Source organism: Dreissena polymorpha, chromosome 1 (assembly GCF_020536995.1).
Source record: "Dreissena polymorpha isolate Duluth1 chromosome 1, UMN_Dpol_1.0, whole genome shotgun sequence".
In the NCBI taxonomy this organism is placed as follows: Eukaryota; Metazoa; Mollusca; class Bivalvia; order Myida; family Dreissenidae; genus Dreissena; species Dreissena polymorpha.
Window position 1 is genome coordinate 145,101,802 of NC_068355.1, and position 23,177 is coordinate 145,124,978.

Genomic DNA, 23,177 nt, shown 5'->3' on the forward strand with positions numbered 1-23,177 from the left:
CGCGACCAGCGTAACTTCTGACCAGCCTCGTTAGGAGTTAAGCTGTCGTTCCATAGCGTTATGAAGGTTTCGATGTCTCATTAGTGGACAGAGTAGCTTATTCGCACAGTCTGGTCTGGAGCCACGCTGGTTGCATATGGCATAAAACCTATTTTCGCATGACATTGAATGCAGTATGTGTTTTATATCGAGCTCTCATGCTGGAAGGTTCTGGGTCCGCTTCTGGAATGGGGTGCGGCGTCTCATGTAATTAGTACTTGTCAATAGCCAAGATCTGACTATGGTCATACGACAGAGACTCCAAAGGTACTCATAAACAGGTCGCCGTAGTGTTATGTATATGGTGTCGGTCTAGCGACGGGAGGTCACGGGTTCAATCCCCACCGTAGGAGCGTTCTTTAGGTCTCCAACAAAGACACAAAGTACTGGTTCTAGGCCAAAACAAACGGACTCGAGAGCATTTATATAAGCCATAGACTTTCGATGCAATCGATATAAAATAAAAAGTTTTAAACTAAACATTTCTAATAACTGCACAAACACGATGACAAATTTTTGTTCGGTTGGAGCCAGGAACATAACCGCCCCGACATGAACATGCACAGCGAACGCTGGAATTTCTCGATCAGAGAAACTGTCATCGGGCATTGGAATCAGTTCTCAGAACATCAGCTATATTTGTTTTGCTTCGCTGATGTTTTAACTGTCTTATATCGGATGGACGCGGCTTGTGCTGGTTAAAATAACAATTGCTAATGGATCCTCAAGTCGCCGAGGCGCTGTGGGTATAGTGTCCGCTTATCGACCGGGAGGTCACAATTTCGTTATCCGCTGTCGGAGCGTTCTTTAGATCTACCCAAAAATACCAAGTAATTGATCTACCCAGGAAACGGACTCGAGAGCGCCTCAATACGCCGTATGCTTTCGGTGCAATCGAGCATAAATTAATAGGTTTTAACTAAATGCATATCATCAACAGTAATTTATCACACGTATGTTAGCATATTTAGTGTGGACATTCGCGCCAATTAAATAAGATACGCATTCTGATTGTATCACATATATATTCTTGTACAATTAAACCATCATCTCCGCCACCAACGCACCGCCGCTGTCGTCGATGTCTCCGTCGTTGTAAAATTAGACTTTATAATAATAACGGAGGGTAAATCCAAGATAAGCTAAATTCATTTAACTTTATTTCCCGAGTAAGACTTAACAAACTCAGATAAAATATGTAAATCACAAAACATTTTAATATCATGTATTAGTATTGCACAACGCAAAAACCACGGCTTTTAATAAACATAAGCATCGGGTAAAAAACAACAATGTAGACATAAAACTATGGAAAATCACATATGTTGCTAAACAGTACGTTGCACATATCACAGTAACTTAAATGCACAATCATGTGCATAAAATGTTCATTTTAACCGATATAATGACAAAAATAATAAATAATAATGTAATATTTACAAGTGAGCAACTTAAATAAATATATGTAATTTGTAAACCATATCTTCATAAATATCGTAAAGGAGAATGAGCATGACTGTGAACACAATGAAACAACATTGGAATGTATAAACAATTAATGTAAACATGCATAATACTGACTGCGTTGCATATGCTATCACATCCAGCTCAACAACCGTACGCAATTAAACAACACATGAATTAAGTAAACGGAATTCTAGTTTGCTTATAATTTAAACCTTACAAGCGACTAAAATTGCCTTTGCTAGTCCCACTTGTCGCATTGTCTTTACACACCATGTTTTCAATCTTAACGTTTCTTGGTGATATGTCTCCACAGGTAAAATGGAATCTCAGTATGGGTCACTTAATTTCAAATAATTTGTTGTAATGATTGACTAGATTATCATGCACGAGTTTTATTCCAACGGGTTTTATATTTCCCATCTTATTTTGCCCATGGAATGTCCTCTGCAGGCGCTTTGGTGGTCGCTTTGGTGGTTGCTGCATTTTCAGCCAATCTCGGCCCGGCGCACGTAAATCCCACAGTCACGGTAACCTGTCGTTCGTAAAAAATGTAGCTACCGTCAGGTGAAGGGGATGCGGATTTCTGTAAGACCGTTGTATTCTGAGAGACGGGTACACACTCATTGATGGGGGAGCCGATGCAGTAGATACATGGGGATCGCGCCTGTATTATGGTCGTCGGGAACCGGGTGGGATCGTGCGCGGCCGTGTAGTACCATGGGCAGGTGGACCGGTAGTTTGTTGGAACCGCTTGACCGCTGGCAACCGCCGTCGGACATTTGTTTATATCTCCACCTGGGAAGCTAGCACGTGAATTGTAACACACGTCATCTTTAGCCATATCCACAGTTTTCCAATCCACGCTCGAACTCAGTTCATTGTCCATTGAAAATTGGACAACATTTCCAGATGCCCGTTTCTCACGGCCTAGCGGCGAAAGGTCTGGCAAAAGAAGCGACGACTCTGGCCGCTTCTCTATCGTGAATGCGTGTGCCGACAGAAAGAACAGCACTGCTGATAGAATGAATTCGAACTGGAATTTCATTTTCAGTGATCTGAAAAAATGAAGCGTTTGCTATATATACAATGTATAACTTATATGCTCAGACAAAATGGGTTTGACTAGATTCTTTTCGAATATTATGTATAAATAAATATATAGAATGGCTATAGTTACAGATATTTTACTTAAATAATATATAATTATGCGAATTTAAATGTGTTATATAATATACTTACTTTTGTTATATCGATATACTTTCCAACTAGTAGTAATATCAGAAATATGTGAATCTTTTTTATAAGCGATAATGTGTTTGTGTTGTTTAATAAATAACGTTTAACAAAATGCGTTTATTCTTTGAAGATTGGAACAATTCGTAATGAGTGAAAGATTTCGCGCCGTTTATATATGTCTTTAAACCCTTCACTACATTTTCCCACTGACTAAATATAGAACTCTCAATCAACTCAATTGATTGGCTGTAAACATGACATCCCGTTGTCTATTTTTATACTCATAATAATTCTCTTCCGCCTTTCATGTCGCGCGGTTTACTCAAATTAAAAAACGAGTTACGACCCATCTTATTTCCAATATCATTGTGCAAAAAAAAAAATTATTATGGACAACATTTTTCACTTCGAGGCAAAAGTGACATTTAAACACCATGACTTTAAAAAAATATTGTTGCATACGAATGAAAGTTGTGTTTAAACGCAGTTGGAAATTTTGCAGCTGTGTATATACTTGATAGCTCATTATGAGTCGGTATTTTAAAAATAGGAAAATACTCCTTTGGAAAAAGATAATAATACAATTTTGAATACGTTTAACCGGTCCAGAATGAAACCAAGCCATACAGCACAACGGTTTAAACCATGCGATATCATGTTATCCGTAAGGTATTACTCAAATAACAATTTAGATGAAGTTTCGTAGGAATCATGAAAAACATTTCCAATGGGTGATTTATAAATTATTTTTGGTTGTTGGGAATCGGTTAATGTAAAGTATATTTGTAACATTAGAAAACTGTATCTTTCAGATACGTACATGTAAGTACTCGAAGTTAAGGCGTTAAATAACATATATATTTAAAATATATAAAAAAAAGTACCTTATAAGCGGTCACTTTTACATTTTGAAACATTTACAGGTCTATCAAGCGCATTGTTTATAGATAAACAGGATTGTCAATGAAACTTTGCCTATTTATTTGCTTATTTTATACAATAGGAATTTGTAAACAACGAGTATATTGAACGACGACTGAAAATGAATTCCTGTTGATTTTGTATTTTGTATACATGCAATACAGGTAACAATACTTTTCGTTTTCATTTATTCAAAACAATTGTTCGTACATTTTACATGCATATATGTTTATTGGAATGTATGATAATTATTAAATGGGAGATTTTTTGAAGGAGGAAATGTCACGTTTCAGATGTGTATAAATTTCATGGATGAATAGATTTTCTTCAAAAGGGATGTAGTAGTCACACACCATCCTCGAAAGATTTATTTAAACGCAAGGGTATTTTGGGAGGTTAACACAATTATGCGCAAACATGGATTTCAACATGATGAAAAATACCAATTATCTTTCTCGCTCCATATGTACACTGCAACAGAGCTGATCCATTGATACATTGTTCGTCCGCGCCGCCCCGCCCCGCCCCCCTCCCCTCTCCATAAAATATTGAGTGTAATTCCGGCCCAATGTATTACCCGAAGTGATTAATAACTGTTCCGCTTTTTTACCAAGATGTACTGCATAGACATCTTTCAAACACCACACACAACAACACCCACGTATTTTAACTTTATGATATTATTATCTAATGATAAAAGAAAATCGTTATTGGCAAAGTTAAGTAGTCAGATGCAACCCGATTTTAGGTGAATCTCGGTCAGCAAACCAGGATGCTAATCAAACATGAGATCCTAGTGCACGTATATATCAGTATATTTTATATTATATACGGAGGTTTATAATGATTAAGGTGAGAGGCCACAGGCATTTGGGCTGAGAAAGTAAAAATTACGTTCGGTGATACGGGTAGATATATAATTGATATACAAGCAAAACAGTTTAGGTATCAATAAGTTGTAGCAAGTAATGTGTGGGAGGACGACACGATACAATTGTGGTAGGTTTTCAATCATTGCTGAGGTTTATTTTTGCTAAATAATATGTATTTACTTGTGAAAACATTCAAACATACAATGTTGAGCATGAAAACGTGTGTGCCTTTATACGCTTGAGATGTGACTTTGAAGTGACTGAACACCTCTTTTTCGTCCTTATATTGACTGACATTGTTCATGTGACTTTGCATTGACTCTATTTCATCGTAGTATTGACTTCCTTTGTTCATGAAAAAATTATTTCTAGATTTTGATTCAACATAATATGCTCGCGTACTTCTCTTTCGACTGTCCGTCCATGTATGTGTAGCAAATGAAGTGCACGTTTGAAGGAGATAGACCTTATGGCTTGATTTTGTTCAGGGACGTTTCAGCCCTTCGGAAAGCCATGTGCAAAGTTTCAAGTGTACTTTGGTGAACAATATGCTAGATTACAGTTAAAAACGCGATGTTAGGACTCATCATTTGAGCTTCGCGCTCGAAAACTGGGCTAAATACATGTGCGTAAAGTGTCATACCAGATTAATTTTTGCAATTCGCACAGGATAATCAAGGACGACACTTTCAGCTTGCGTGGATATTTCCGTTTAAATGAAGTCTCTTCTAAATGAAGATCAAGTCAATGCGGAAAGTGTCGTCCCGGTTAGGCCTGTTCGGACTGCACATGTTAATCTGGGACGACAATTTACGCACATGGATTGCGCCCAATTTTCCCGAGACGAGGCTCATTTGCCAAAAGACATAATTAATTTCCACAGTTGGTTAATATTGACACTTGTGGATACCATTATCGATGATAGTCGAAGTATGACCAACAAATAGCCATCAACGTTATTTATATTCTAAACGCGTCCTTAATTACGTAAAGATTCGGAAGCAAGAATGTTTCAGTAAGTGTTGTGAATATAATTTCAATTATATTTTCACAGGTGATCGGAGAATTGTTTTCAAACATCCGTATTCCGACACAATTAATTAAAGCCTAACAATAAAAATACCCCATGCCGATATATTTTAACCAATGGTATTTGATAACAACCCCCCACACATGAAAATGAAAGAGCCGACTTGCGAAATCATGATTTGTGGAGTATAGATACGAAACAAGGTGATAATACGATTATTAAATGCAATTCGAATGAGGATAAAGGATTCAATCTGCATCGGTAATCCAGTTGTGGCAAAACAAATTCTCCAGTTATGAAATGTCTTCACGATGGGCGCATAAATTGCCCCCCCCCCCCCCAAAAAAAAAACACCCTTAAGTTTTCAAATTATTGTTGTTTTATAAGAAACACCGTCTTTTAACTATGACAAATTCACCGAATTTATTTTGCATTATCATGCAGTCATAAAAAATGTAAGAAACCGCAGAAGTAATGATGCGTACGCATACGTAAATAATTGGTAACAGATGGTATAATATACTGCTAATACATATGTGTATTTTAATTATCAACATACAATGACTGGGTGATATTTGTGTGCGTTTCGTTGTTTACTTTAATTATTTCAGCATAATGTACAGTGGATATTGGCCACACTATCAGTAGATACTTTTAAATGTCCTACTCTCGAATGTTCTAAAATCAATTCAGATTGCGCATGCGCATGTCTTGTGAATGTATATTTAGCATAAAACCATTAAAATAAAAAAAAGTAATTAGTATGTGCACACTTACAAAACAAAGCTTTGTTACATAATGCACCTTAAAGATTGCGTTGGTTAACAGTGATATAGTTACATGTAACCTTTTGAAGACGTTACATTGAACGAGCAAAACAATAGGCGAGGAATATTACGCAACTGCGTGATGATAATCTGAGCATAGTTAATATGGACGTATTTAAAATCGTGCAACAATTGAAAACATAAATAATTATATGCGCATTTGCATATTATTATATTTTACGGCGTTCTCCGTGTGATTTTCAATTTGGAGGCCAGATAAATATCCAGCTATAGCTCTGTTGAAGACTAGCTAAGGGTGTAGGTCGCCCATATGATTTGTTGTGAAAGCATGGTAACATGCGTAACGTGGGAATCGTTCAATAGACTCAATTAAGTGTGATTATTCCAAATCCTTTTCTACACTTGTAATTTATTCTTGCGTACATGAAAAAACGAGGTATAAATGATTGACATTTTATTCCCCTGGAAAATAATACACAATGATTGTATTCCACATTAAAATTATCTTGGTCAAAATGCCCGGAACAACCACCTTCCCATAGCAAAAGCGATGACCGACGGTAAATCCCAGAGCCCCACGTGGGGTCGGGATCGGATCATCCAATCTAGTCGAGAACGAAACCCGCATTTTATTGGTGTCTTCTTCTTCAGGAAACAGCTATTTCGTGACATTTAACAGCTTGCAAACGTTCAAGTTTGGCCAATAAACATTCTCTATTTAAATCAGGTATGAGCTAACTTAATTACGAGGATACCACGCTGTTTCGTCAATATCAGGGGCTAAAAACAGCCACATGCATACATGTGATTGACGAACATGACACGTTTTATAATTGCATAATTACAACAACAGAAAGAGCATTATAAGTGACCTATGAGTTATACACATTTTTTTTTAAATCACACACACACACACACACACACACACACACACACACACACACACACACACACACACACACACACACACACACACACACACACACACACACACACACACACACACACACACACACACACACACACACACACACACACACACACACACACACACACACACACACACACACACACACACACACAAACTTCAATTATAATGTTGCATGTTAATTATCAGCTCATGATTCAACGCCAGACAACCATTCTAAGTTTATTGAACTAGAGCCGTCGGCATGCAAGTTACGTCACGGCACGTATCTGCAGCGTAACAATTACAGGCTTATTTCATTGGAAGGCCACAACGTTAGATGTTATATGTTTCATATTTGTGAAAAAACTAACAAGATGACGTGATTTTCATTAAACGGTTGCTCGTTTCCGGATGCAAAACTATGCTGCGTGAAGTTTAAAAAAGCAAAAGTCTAGTACAACGTTTTAGCAGATACAGTTAACGTTTTTACGTTTATAAAACTTTACGATAAAAACTATTACAACAGATTTTGTAAACGTCATGTAAGTACGTTACAAACCGCTGTATTTTACATAGTTCTGTTTTAAATGTCGGCAACTTTAATAATTAATTGTTCTCACCATGGTAAACATAAAATCGTATGCAAATAATTGTCTAAAAGAACACAGCCAAAATATTATCATTGTCTGCTAAATTGGTTTGTATTGAGCTTGATAAACCCCAACATTTATTGATATTTGTTGTTATGTGAATTACTGTCTTTCAATAAATTGTGAACTTATTTCTGATCACATTATAACATCTTCACGCGCTTTTTAGTATTTTGCAAACTTCATTTAATGGTCAGATATGTTGAACACTTTCACATTGTCATTAGTTTCATTGTTAACATGTTTAACGATTTTGGGTCGTTATATCTATAAATAGTATTCGGTTTTTTCAACGAATGTTTTGACTGATTTTTGACACTATTTATTAACCCATGCACGACTTAATAACCTATTGTTGTTGTTTTTTCCAGAAAGTGTGTTTATCCAAGAATTATTCTGAGCAACCGAATAATGCTTACCTCACCGGGAAGTTCGGTTATAAAACAGTAAAGAAGCGCATGGCTCTAAAGCTCGTTTTCTGCATGTCCGCTTACCAACTTTCTACGCAAAATTTCAAGTATGTCAATTAGTAACGGAACTAACACACTTGAAATATTGAGTAGCAAGTTGTTCGAATAATTTGCCACACTCCACAAGCATTGACTCGAAATTTATCACTGGTAATACTGTAATACAGGACTTAAAAGGATTTCGGTTTCTGACAGTTTTATTCTAATAACTACTTACACAAGCTTGTACAAGGAACATCTTTTATGTATTTTTGGCGAGCATACTGTATTATCCGTAAGATCATCATGTGTAAACCCCCATACGCATCCACGTTTTGTGTTCCACACCGAGGGAATATCGAATAGGTTTGTTACTGAATTTGCAACTGCCGGAAATATAAACGCAGACACTTCCATTAATTTTGAAAAAGAAGCAGATACGTGTTAAGATAATCATGGCCGTCTGGTAAGCGCAGTTGTTGGTGCACGCGCTCTTAACCTCGACCTGGGTTCCATTCCCGACCGCGGCGCAAGTGGATTTGGTTGGTTCTCACTATAACGAACATGTGGGGTTTGCTTCATGTACCCCGGCTACCCCAACTGAACAAGACCACTTCAAAAATGTATTTTAGTGAAAAAAGTTAAATAGGTGGTAATTGCAGCTACGACACAAAGTCGTTCCGAATTTCGTGAGTTCAATATGCAAATAAGGTAGGTTTGCTGGGACACATAACGGGTCCTCACATTCTGCAGCCCAAGTACACATGATACAAACATTTATTGAATGTTCTTATATCACTTTTAAAATAAATGCTAACATTTTTTTTAAGAAATTGTCAAGTTAAACTTTTGTAAAAACATTGTGTTAACCATTTTGTTGTTGTTTTGTTTGAATGTTCTTATATAAAAAATAAATCTTTGTTTGAATGTTCTTATATCACTTTTAAAATAAATACTAACATTATTTTAAAGAAATTGTCAAGTTAAACTTTTGTAAAAACATTGTGTTAACCATTTTGTTGTTGTTTTGTTTGAATGTTCTTATATAAAAAATAAATCTTTGTTTGAATGTTCTTATATCACTTTTAAAATAAATGCTAAAATTTTTGAAAAAAATTTGTCATGTTGAACGTTTGTAAAACCATTTTGTTAACCATCCTTTATGTAAAATCTTTTAAATTTGTACCTCGACTTAAAAAAAAGGAGAGCTATTCTCTCTCCTAGGCGTTGACATTGGCATTATGCTCTGTCTAAGTTTTTGTACCTCAAAACACTTTAGATATTTCACACTTAATGATAATAATGACCCCTTTTCATTGGCAAGAGTAGGTCACTCTGTCATGCCTTTTATTAGAATTAAGACCCTCTTCTTTTTTAAGACAATATGTCCAGCTTTGCGTACTACCTCAAATATTTTCAATTATTTTCAAATCCCCCAATATATTGTTTTAATATTTTTCACATTTGTTACCCATCATGGCCCCTTAAAACTCTTAGCAAGTGTAGATTACTCTGTTATGTTTAATTTTAAGGTTGTTTTACAAATTGTATTTGATTAAATATCTCATGCTATGAAAATATCATATTCATCGGCTTTGTACAATTGTTGGAATAATCTTTTAAATATCATTATAGTTAAAAAACAAGACAAATAGGATGTATTAAAATTTCAGACTGAAATACTATGAACATTTTTTCCTTTTAGAATTGGTGTTAAGTTGGTGTGTTGATAATAAAAAGTCAATGTTAATATTCTAATTATTTATTAACACACAACAACTTTATGAATCTACTTGATGAATGTGGATATCAAAGTTAAGAGAGACTGTATAAATCGAATTGCCACGCTGACGCGGGCGCTGGCTATTTATACTGAAATGCACTGTTGCTCATAGTAGACTGACCACGCTTGAACTGATGAACCAGTAATATAACACTTGGACAATTTTGTCCTAGTTTGCAAACCATCTCAAATATCTTTATGGTCCTTTGTGATATTGCCTTTAACATAAAAGGTAAAGATCACCGTTAAGTGATGGTAGTCTCAAGTAGGCTGACAGAGCTCAGCAAAGAAGTACGAGATAACTAGTCACAAGTACCAAGTCAGAAGAAGGAAGTCACTAGTCACAAGTACAAAGTCAAAAGAAGGAAGTCACAAATACAAAGTCAGAAAAAGGAAGTCACAAGTACAAAGTCATAAGTGGTGCGACTGCATTATTGTTTAAATCAGCCTTAGTGTTTTACAGTCATTCTGGAAAAGTTCGAAACCGACCTTACCACGCATTACCAGTACTGGTTAGTAAAAAGATATTTAAATCAGCGCCAGCGTTTGTTCTTTCATATACTGAACTGAAGACAGAAATACATTTGTTAAAACAAAATCTTGATGAAAATTTGCAAAATAGCAGTGACATTAGAACAAGTGTAGACCAATTATTGCATATTCTAGACTAGGTTTTCAGTGAACAAATTTTAATGGCCAGAATGTTATCAACTGAATGGCAAAGTGTGTAGGCCCGAGTTAGTCTGCACACCTTACCAGATCCAGCTTTTTTTACTGAAACGTTAACAGTAAGAAATCGACCTAACTGAGCCTTGAATGTAGAAATCACTTTTGGCCGGCATGACATATTTGTTAAAATGGACAGTCAAATATAAGAATATACGTATGTCAATTACATTATGTACTGTAAAAAACATTGAACTAAAGTTTACAATATCAAAAGTATCATCATTATAAACACCATGACCGAAATCATCTTCTTATCATCTGCTTTTCATTAACAACATAGTCATTTAAGATGTTGTATCGATCATATTAATGATCTCCAGTACTGCCCCGTGCAATAAACATATCTAGTTCTTGTAATTACCCGGACAAGCGAAATGGGACTACGCCGAAGCACCAAGTAACTCTTTTATGTGGGTTGACTAATCAGAAGACGCAAAATAGTGACTGTTTTCAAATGTATTTTTCGTCCAAAACTGACAAAACAACATCATATTTTCGTTGCCAATGTCGTTTACCCGTATCCACTTTTTTCCTTGTGACATAGTTCTATCCGTGAGCATATAAGACTTATCAATACACTACATTTTATGTGCCATATTCGTTTCCTGCGTTTTAATTATCTGTAAATTGTCCTTGCAGACATTTCCATATAAAAGGCTAAACCAAGGTGTTTACGATATAGCTTAGAAACAACTGTATTCTCATGGGACATAAGAATAAAAACTTAAACGCCTGTTATTAAGATATATAAAACGAAAGTAAAACAAAAACAAAATGAAAAAAAAACATATGCATTTACTCTTTAAGTGATCAGTTTAAATAAAGATTTAAAATATGTATAAAATAAAAAAACATCTACACCAACTACATCTTATACAGTCTTATAGGGATTCTTACTAAGACAGGAGATTGAAAGCCTTCGTTATATTTTCGAATACATTCTTCATACGAGTTTGTCACTATTACTGAATCGACATCTGCTGGCATTTAAAGGTCAGGCTTCAACAAATAAGCCAATTCACTTAATTCATCAAACTCTCTTTTGGGAGCTGAATATATGTTTTAACAACAGGTTACATCACGTTTGTCAACCAACGTGCCATAATCAAGTGCGCAAAACGTTTCAGATAAAAAGTACATGATGTCAGGTTTTCCGTAATATGCTTCAAATTGTGTTGACGTCTAATATCATGTACATTCCACTGCTGAGCAATTATTTTTGGTTCATAAAACACACTTTCAAAATTTTCACGATGTATCTCGTCGAGCTCGTTGAAACGACCAGAATCGCGCAAATGCTTAAAAAAGTTTATCCACCACTGTAGTCCTTGTTGACGTAGCGTACTCCACAATCTTTCAATGCGCTGGTTAGAAGTGCTTTATCCAACAATAACGCTGCGGCTCCCAGAAAAGGGGTCGGTTCCTTCATTCCGAAAGAATTGTTGAAGAAGGCATATAATACTGTCTTCTGTTCCAGCATCGCAACGCAGTATGCTAGGTGATTTTTCAAAGCGCTTCAATGCATCCAAATGATATCTGGGAATCAGTTTGGGATCGTTGTTAATGTCAGAAACCTCTAACCAGATAATTTTCCTGCTAAAACAATCTATCGCTCCGTGTATACAAAATCCAAACGGCTTCAACTTATCAGAACCATCAACATGCCAAATGTTGTTTGACCTTTTTGCTCAATAGAAACGTCTTAAGTTTATGTGTTTTTTCTCATTTTAACACCGTTTGGATCTATTGCCTTCATTATTTCCATAACATCTTTTTGGCTTACATCCACATTATGAATAACCTTCAGCCAGCGACATATCGTCCGATAGCCGACAGACTGTTCGCTATAATTCATTTCAATGCTTATTACGTGAACAACGCTTTTTAAGTGCGCTTGAAGATTTACACCTCGACGTTTCAGGTTCATCTTCTTCAAGATTCTTTTCAGTTGACGTTGTGACAATAAAATACCATTCTTAAGTAGAAAGAATCAAAGCATTTCACTTTTTTTGAAACCTTGTTTGAAATATCCTTCAACGAGTGTTGCATTTTCATTATTCGGGGACGACAAAGGCAGATAGGATGGCACCACACTATCTGTTGTCTCCAACAGAGTGCACAGAAAAAAAACATACAAACCAAACACGAATTTCATATTCTCGCACAACCGTCTTCGCTTGCTCGCCGTCTTCAAGTGCGGTTTAATTAAATAATTTCACAACTAGGAAGTCACAAGACTTAAGTCCTAACTCGCAAGTCAAAACTCACAAGTCAATAGTGAGGAATCAAAAGGGTCCCTCCAGCGCTTCCATAGGTTTTAATCCATTGACAGCGAAAACTATAAAGAACGAAAAGTTATGATTGAATTTAAATGATATTTAAAGATATAGTGACTGACTGTGTTATTTTAGTGGCTAACTTATGTCACCATTGATGATCATAGAGAATTGTGGTTATGATAATAGAGTATGAAACTGTAGCCGTGAAAATATGCGATCGGATTTGGAAACAAATAAAGTACCTTTGAGAAACCTTTAAGGAAATGGCCTAGTTAACAATGCGCTTGATTTGAAAGAATCGAAATGCGAAATGACATGTATAGCATTGTGTCTCCTTCAGAAAAAAAGCTTGTTTTCTGATACACCAAATAAGTTTTGGAACATATCTACCACCTGTGGAAATGCAACATGCTGTCCCATAGCACAGTGGTTGGTACATGCGCTTCTCATCAAGGCGATCCAGGCTCAATCCCCGTTACTTAAGGAATGTCAGTTTGTTTGATGGTCACCATACTAGACAGGTCGAGTTTCCTACGGGTTCTTTGGGTTCCCAACGCCGCACACATACAACAAACACCTCACGTACATTCATAATTATTCAGTTAGGACTAAATATTTTGCAATTGAAGCGATAATATAAAGTTCGTTAATATTATGCAGTCACTGTCGCGGAAAGACCTCAACATCTTCGTTATATGCACACTCGCACACACATACGAAAACATACTTACACACGTTGGCACTTTGGAATGTATCTTGTGTGACAAATCACGAGCCTTTTCGTTCAAAAACTACATGTAAGCATACTATGAATTACTAGGAAGACATTTGGCGTTATATTAAACGTTTTTTTTTTAATTTATACGTGTACAAAGTATTGTAAAATATGTGTTCTTTTATACATTCTATTCCGTATTCATGCCAGTCGCGGTAATGTTCTGTTCTAGTGGTGAATCCATAATCTCTCCTCACTACTTACATGCAAACAAAGAAGGATATCAACAATAGCTAATTCTGTAATAATTGTAAATAGAACATTCACATTCCAAGCACACACGTTAAGTAATAGTTGAGACCATCCTTTTCCCACATTGCGAAAATCGCATGTTTTATAAATGAACGTCGCGAGCCGAAATACTTTTAAAATACAGCATATTCTCGTGGTTTATACCGTTGCAGATTAAATGCCGGCCGGGGTTTATTTGACACCAAACAATAACATATAAGTAGTATTTTTAAATTATACTTATAAACATATTATTTAAATACCTTTGAAAGGTAAAACGGAATAAGTGACAAATGTTATATTCAACTTTGTTGTGGTTTTTTTTTGGTAAATAAAAGTTATGTAAAAGAAGATGATCATTCGGTAAAGGATGCATAAAGATAGTGATATTAAAGGGATATGATAACCAGCGTTGAACAGAGATTATGACCCGCGCTTTGTGAAAATGGGTTTTAATGCATGTGCATAACGTGTCGTCCCAGAATAGCCTGTGAAGTCAGCACAGTCTAATCAAGCACTGCTTTTTTCGCTTGTATGATATTTAAATGAAGTTTATGCGGAAAGTGTGGTTTCTCATTAGCTTGGGCGGACTGCACAGGCTAATCTTGGACGATCACGGCCCGTTTGTAACACGTGTGTATCTCACGTGCGACGAGACCGAGAGCGTGTTCTTAATAATCCAACAATGTGTAAAACTCAGATCTTACTGATTATCTTATACATGCATCAAACGTTGCACGCATGCCTAAATATGCCCAAGATGTTACTCGGACGTGTGTGAACTACTGATCAGATACGGCCGGTAAGACGTCAAATGAAAATAGTCATATTCACTTGTGACAAAGATTCAACTAACCGATAATCCCCGCATTGTTTTTTCGTGCAGATATTTTAAGCTATGACTGGTGCTGGGTGTATGTTGTACGAGCCAATCACAACAACAGAGTAATCGCAACCGCAGCCGTATTTAGCAAAACATATCGAAATTAAATTTATATGTGTGTGTTTTTTATTTCTGTTCGAAATTGGCTCGAAGCAACAAAGAATGTTCTTAAAAAGAAAATGTTATGTCAACTGCATACTTTGACTAAATGTGTAATCCTTAATAGGGGTTCTATTAATAGAGTATTTTTTACAATTATACAGCTAGATAATATTTATAGGCAAACTTATTATATGAAACTTTGAATCATAATCAGGCACTTGTAATTTTGTATACTGTTTGTTTTGAACTGACGTATCAAATGTTATATTTTCTTTAAAACTAAATCATTATTATAAGCATGAATTATAACCAAAATAAACACCAGACACGCCACTTTTTTAACAAACTTGTAATTCTTAAGTTGTTAGGTTGTGTTAGCTTCTTTACGTCATTTATCGTAACATAAAGCCTGTTCGTTTACTTTAATAAAGTTAATCATTTTGAACTAATATAGTGTTAGAATTTAATTTCAATAACCTATTGGTTTGAACTAATCAACATTTAAGTACTTAACATATAGTTTCAACCGACATTTATTTTTAACCAATTGGTTTCAACTATTTTGGTGACAAAGTAGCTGTAATGCATGCTTTGTTGCTTACGAAATATCGACGGAAAACACCTCTATTTGACATAGATGGGTAAAGCAGTCGAATGAAACATAATATGATCGACCGTGGTTACCTTTCATTGACCTGTAGAGTTACAGTTTGACACGTATCCTAATAGTGACATTGGTTAATACTACAACAATACGCGTATACACGCATTAAGGTGGAATGCGGAATCGAAACTCAAGCTATGACAAACTTAAAGTTGGATTGGTACAGGCTTTTCTATTCGAACGAGCAACTCGGAAGCACCCTGGTCTACCATAATTATAACCTGGTTTATTGCAAAATATTTCTAATACATTAACAAATAGTATTGTATGATCATAGTCGAAAGCATACTGTATAACGTTAGCTTTTTGATTGGACGATTTTCATCGGTAAAAAATCATTTTATTTTTATTTTATTTTAGTGAGCAGACAACGTACAGCAACTTTAATGTGTTAAGTTTAATGATAATGTTTGGTTTTCAAATCCTATTATTTGTCAATGTGTTGACAATTATTATGTTTATAACCGAAATTAGAACTTGACCTGGCAGACGTATAATTGATTAAAATTTGTAAACATTTAAAGAGAAGAGCTATCATTGGACATCAGTGAATGTGCATTGAGTTAGTTACTTTTTGATATCGGCACAATTGTTATGTTTTACATCATTATGTTTTACTATTTGCCAAGCATCAAATTAATATATGCTCTGAAAAATGAGGCATATTAAAACTATATTAAACTTGTTAAATTACAACAAAACCGATTTATACAAAAGAATCAATTGAGCTATTGAAGTCATACTGGCAACCTGACGACGCGTTATTTCTCCATAAATCAATATATATCCAAGTGAAGATTTGGACTTTCGCTTTCAATATGGCACACAGTGACCACCCGTTAACTGTTTAATAATAACGGTAGTGAAACTCGTGACCAGCAAATAAATGCCGTGATACTCCTATAAATCCAATTATTGAATTAATCATGTTTTGAACGATATCTTGAAATCTGGAAAAATTAACCACCCACACCAGATGGACTGGCGTCAATGACGCTAAATGCCTTCGAGAGTACATACTTATGTTGTCTAGAAATACACAAAGACAATACACGCTCTGCATAACTTCACCTTATACTAGATTCCTGCGGAGTCATGATTTTCATTCTGTATTTATTTAAGAAAGATATGGTGAGACATGAACCATTTCATTTGAGACCAACACATTACACGTATGATTTCGCCAAACATAAGTGCAATGATTATTTGGTATATATTTGCCAATGTGACATGATTTCCACTTTCTAAATCACCCCCGAATGAAATAAATTTTCTAATCATCTAGTATAAATTTATATTTAAAAAAGATTCAACAACATGTGACGCGTGTGTTTCGCCAATCCCCTCGATGCATCTCTAAGCTAAGTTTAAGTCTGTTGTCAACTTATTGTTATTTTTTCAGGAATGCACTGGACCTAAACGACCTGACGTGGATGCACGTCGACCCTTAAGGTATGCTGCATATGAAGTTGCTGTGTATATGGATCATGAGTGGCTCAAACGAAAAAATTGACGGATGGAAAGACGAAAAGACGGACATACCTTATGATGAAATAATTATAAAGGAATAGGCGCATTATTAATCCGTTTAAATAGATCTTGGCCTGATGGAAAATGCGGCGACTATATACGCTACTGTACTTACTTTTGGGGAGATTCTTTAAAACTATACATTACACATTTGATCTAATACTATCATAGTTTGAATGTCATATCAATTATGATGAAAAGAATTAATCCGATATGACAGTGTGCGACTCGCGACTCTCTGTTGAGATTCCATTAATCTAAATATTATGAGGACCGTCGTACCTGCGTTTATCATAGTGTCCATTGTTGCAGAAGAGCCCATGTATCCTAACATGATACGAATGGGTAATAAAAGTTATGTATATTATGGCAATATTATTTCTAAATACCAATGTGGTATTTTTATTCATGAATCTAGTTTCATTTATTGTTAATTCATTGTGAAACTTTGTACTGTTTGATTAAGAAAAGGGGTGTTTTGTACAGACAATAATATATTAACATTAAATTTTCCCCAAAGTGCTTTTTAATTCCCGTTATTATACAGCATACACTGGCGCTCCGAGCTCCTCTCCACTAATGTAATTTAGATTGCTATATTGGTGCTTATTAAATGTAGTTAGATCAATTATGCACACAAAAGGACATATAACAAAACATGGTTTCAAGAGTTTCAGTTATCTAACAATAGCGACGTTATTCATCATCACGGATTGCATGGGTGTTCTGACTCCAAGAATAGTGCAAACTTCATAGAAGCGTTGAAAATATTCATTCAGTTTTATGCCATTTCTATTTCATGGAACGAACAAGGGCGAATGAGATGTTGTCTGGATGCTGTTATTTACCGGAGAGAGGGGCATGTAGATCTACGACGCTTAAAATTTACCGAGGGAAACAAGAATTATGTCGAAGAAGTTCAGTTAAGCGTTGCAGCAACGTGTGCAAACCTTACTTTTGTCGATACAAGTGTAAAAGTGAACGTCAAAATGACATTATTATTGATAAATCCATAAAAAATAAAACATTGTCGAATGACTGCTGTTTTGACGATTCATTAACAGAAAAAAATGTTCGAGGCAGACTTGAGTTTGACAAAGATCGAACAAGATTCGTGAACAATAATAACGAAAAAAGAAAAACTAACACACACGAAAGCTGTTGCAAGATGTCAGCCATATTAATGTACTTACAATAAATGCGAACCAGAAACATACAATATACTACTTAACATTTTACTACAGGCCAGCCGTGGCAATGCTCTTACAATGACAAGAAAATCATTGCATCTGTATTAAAGAAGAAAGCTACACAATATCAAATTGAAAATATCACAAATCAGGGATACATTTTCAGTGCAGTCCCGTATCGCGGGCTAATATTGGGCAGTTCAAGTGGTTCCCGGAAATATGGAAACTGAGGGTGTCAGTTGCACGCGAGAGAAAATCATTCCAACGAATGCAACCAGTTTGACCATTTTGCGTAGGTAGGCCTATCACGAAATGCAAACATTGTTAAAAGCGGACGTCGCGCTCATTGTCAGTGTCGAAACTCGTGTCGAAAATGGCAATGTGTGTGTTTCATTTTGTGTCATTCCAATAACATAAATCGATAAGATTAAAAAGTAAATTCAGACCCAGGATTACAGGTAAACATGTGAAAATTCTCAGCATATCAAACATCTTGTGTCAAGGTACTATTGCAATTGATTGTCTGAAGTCTATCTGTCTGCATATATTGATTTACGGTGTATGACAACTATCTGTTCCATGACATTGTACGCATTGTACTCAGGCAAATCCGAAAATGCATTGTTTCATTGTTTAAACAGCAAACAATCATCAATCTTGAGTCTCCAAATGTCTATTAATTTTGGTCTTATAATGTCTCATTGCTGTGGTATCCCAGAAATATGTTGGTGACAAAACAGAACAAACTGTTCTGGTCTTTTCAAGGGCATAGGTTAAATCAAATTTTAATATTAGTCATTTGCAAAATTGTGTTTAAATTTCAAAAGCTGTTGAGATCATATGGTCTTCCTTAAATGTATACGTTAAGTAACGGTTTTCTAAACGTATATGTGCTATGTGTTTCATAAATATATTTAATGTCCTCCTCCAATTTCATGACGTCTTATAACTATATATATATATATATATATATATATATATATATATATATATATATATATATATATATATATATATATATATATATATATATATATATATATATATAATTTATTACGTCCAAAAAAGCACGCAGGCACTAAATGTATATTGAAATCATACTAATTATTATTGGAATCCCAATTTCTAGTACTTAATAAATGCGAAGTAAAAATACAGTCAGATGAAAATTGGACACAAAAAGGACAAAATTGATCAAAAATAATGCGCATATACAGAGATGTAAATTTGTGAAATTACGATACAATAACACTCGTTGCCAAGTAAACGTCAAATATATAATCATTATTATTAATTGCAAAGCTGATATGTAGATAATTTGTTTAAGTGAATACGCTCGTACGCGAATGCACTTCTAGATAATTTCGAATTGTGTTTAAGAAAATAGCTAGTCGTGGTATTGTATCCATAAAACGCAATTGAACAATGCTCGTAAACATTGAATATAAAATAAGACGTCGTTATAGAAAGATTGATATGTTGCTATACCCTAATATCAAAATACATTTTGAAAAAAGAATTTGGACAAAAGGACTGACATCTCTATTACTATCTTACAAAAAAGCACATGTATCATCGATATTTAAACCAATTTCTACTCTTATAGAGTAACCTTGAAAAACGCTGAAGGAGGTACCACTTTTATCATTTTAATGGTAGACTTATTATGCTTAATCATTATTTGTTTCATACTTTCTGCGACAGGTCACGATTACATGTTTGAAAAAAAGTGAAAGACGTAGTTTGGTCTGCGAACAAATTTGATAAACTTATTTTGCATGTGACTTGCAGCTTGCGCCTAAATTCTTGAGTTAAACTGCGATGCTTAACCGATGAACCGCAGACAAAATGGAAACTTTGTTTAAGCAGTCACCACAGTAGTATAAGATTTTATGATAAATTTATTGCGAATAAACAAAAGAATGTGGTTTTCTATCCATAATCTATGGGATCTTTCAAATTAACGAACATTATGAAAGCACACGCTAATCTATTAAATGTTTACGATACGCAATTCTGTCTTTTAAAAAGGTTTATAAAACTAAAAATAACATGTGTTCCGTGTATTTCCCAATTATAAAACACATCTTTAATATGAGGGAATTGATAACTTGACTTAATTACCGAAACAGTCCCTATCGCTTGACAACCACTAAGCAGCAATTCTGAACAATAAAACATCGCCAAAATTTTCTCACTGAGAACCAAACAATCACTTATACGAACTCAACTTATGAGACGTACACGGTATCCGAAAAGTGTTTATCTTGAAAATTTATTTTTAGGCAGTTGGAAAACAGCTAATGCCAAATGCAGAAACAAAGTTTCGCTTTCATAATACGCACAATTCAAAATACAAAACATGACAACTTTTACCTGTACAAATACAGAAGCCATGAATATCATGATTGTCAAGTATAGTCTATTTATTTTATTTACTTATTTCCGTACGCTACCGCTTCGACGCTAGTGAAACGTGCGAAAGCACTCAATTATATGAACAATACCAATATCATTAAAATGTTAGATCGTTATATAAATTACGACCACGCACTGGTATGAAAATCCTTAGATCTGTCGTTCCCAAATGCAATACCCGCGAGAAAGCATGGTAATTGGAAATACTCATATGAGGAAACCGTGTTCCTTTAAATCTCAGTCGATCAACAAGGATATTTCCATAGTGACAATAATCTGATACAAACCAGGATGCAATTGTATATACATAATCAAAGCGCTGACGGCATTTGTTCGCTATTGTGCGAACAGATGGATTTGATGTACCGCACTTCGGCGTTAACCCAGTCTTCATAGAGCGACCACTGCGTTGAAGTAGTACATATATATGATCAAAGCGCTGAAGGCACCGAAGTTGTTCGCTATTGCATAATCTTAGACGCAACTCAGTTTTCAAAATTATGTAATAGCTTTATATATCGCAAGTTTGAAATGAACACAACCCATTCAAATTTATAAAAACTGTGGCTTAAAGCACAGGTCGAGATCTGTGTGCACTGTTTATCCTAATATATATGTTATAGAGATAACTTAGACGAAATAACAAAAATATGTCTCTTTTTTCCCAGCTGGTTGCTGCACTGGCAACCATCTTTAGAATTTTGGTTGTCTTGCTTAAGAATAACAAGCCTGAATCATATTAATGTTGTGTTATGTGTATCTAATACTTTATCTATTTTCTTTAAATTATTGAGCAACAATTTTCCGACATGACAGACTTTTTATGCATCATTTCTTGTGAGCCGGAATTGTATCATTTCCAACGCCTAATTGATCCACAGTCGCCAATTTGTATTATATGATTAATTGGATTGAGTTGTTCAAGCTTTGAAAAAGCTAGTTGCTTTTGAAATTGAGTTCCATGGGCTTAAATCTACTGGCCCCATGCTAACATGCAACCACTAAATCTGTAAGTTATTCATGATGCAAGATCTGACAGTTTATTAAACTCATTCAATTTGCAAGTCTGAATACATTCAAAGGACCTTTTCATATTTTGCTAAATTGACAAATAAAACGATTTAATAATTTGAAGATTTCTTTTGTTGTCGGTATATTTTTTTCAAACTACGAGGATTGCTTATATAAAGTATAAAATACATCCCCTATTGTATGAGCACGTATGGCCGAATGGTCTAAACGATAGACTTTTATTCCAGGTATCAGTGGTTTGAGCCCAGTTGAGTGTAACTTTTTTTGTTTCTTTAATTTTGTTTTTGTGTTTTTTAATGGAGCTTTTAAGACCCAATGTTTACATTTATCAATATTAATTATTTAATGACAAACTGCGAAAAGGTCCCATTTAGAAGTTTACTAAAAAATTCCACAAGGTAAAAAGTTAGAACTCATTTGTTGTTTATTTGATATAAAAGTGATTTTGTTAATTTGCCTTGTCAGCGATGTAACTTTGAAGTTATTATCACTTGTATCTTTTTTTTTCAAATCTTTAATAGAAAAGATCATTTAAGCTTCATTTTAGGAAAACACCATAAAATCAGAAAGTGTCGTCCTTGATTAGCTTGTGCGCACTGCACAGGCTAATCAGTGTGCACAGGAAACCACTTATTTGACATGCATTAAACCCCGTTTTCCCTGAAAGCAGCCAATATGTACATATTTTAATGACAAACTGGCAAATGTCGACGCACAAGCTGTTGAACACTATTGATCACATACACACACTTCTGTCTGCAGTGTACAAGTGATGAAGTATAAACAGCAGATTCGGTGTTTTTCGTTCTTTGCGTAGTTAACAGCAGACTGACTTGCAAAACTTGCTCTTAAAATTAGTTGTCCACTAACGCGAACAACTAAAAACGAACGCAATCACGATGTGCTTAGTTTATACTCATTTTTTTCAGTTATATCATCATTATTTTCATTGTCGGCTTCACCATCATCATCGTTTTAATAATTAACATCATCATCATCGAAATCAAAATCATCATTCGTATAATCATAATCAAATGCACCATCCTAATTTCATCATCGTCATAACTAGCATCATTATTATCAGAAAATTTCATCACAAAGATTCACACTATTGCATTCATCGGTCAATACCCATTCATTTTCTTATAGAAAAATCACAAATAATCATGTCTGACTGATGACCCATTGCTTTGAAACTT

The 23,177-nt window shown here is 34.9% G+C and overlaps 1 protein-coding gene across 1 annotated transcript; it reads right to left on the bottom strand.

The window, feature by feature from the left end:
* Positions 1 to 1,214: 1,214 nt before the first annotated feature.
* Positions 1,215 to 2,872, bottom strand: LOC127854073 (uncharacterized). Its single transcript, XM_052389015.1, has 2 exons — positions 2,746 to 2,872; positions 1,215 to 2,561 (listed from the first exon to the last, which is right to left on the bottom strand). Exon 2 carries the CDS (start codon positions 2,549 to 2,551, stop codon positions 1,928 to 1,930), a length of 624 nt encoding a protein of 207 aa, XP_052244975.1. The 5' UTR covers positions 2,552 to 2,561; positions 2,746 to 2,872; the 3' UTR covers positions 1,215 to 1,927.
* Between the last annotated feature and the right edge of the window lie 20,305 nt (positions 2,873 to 23,177).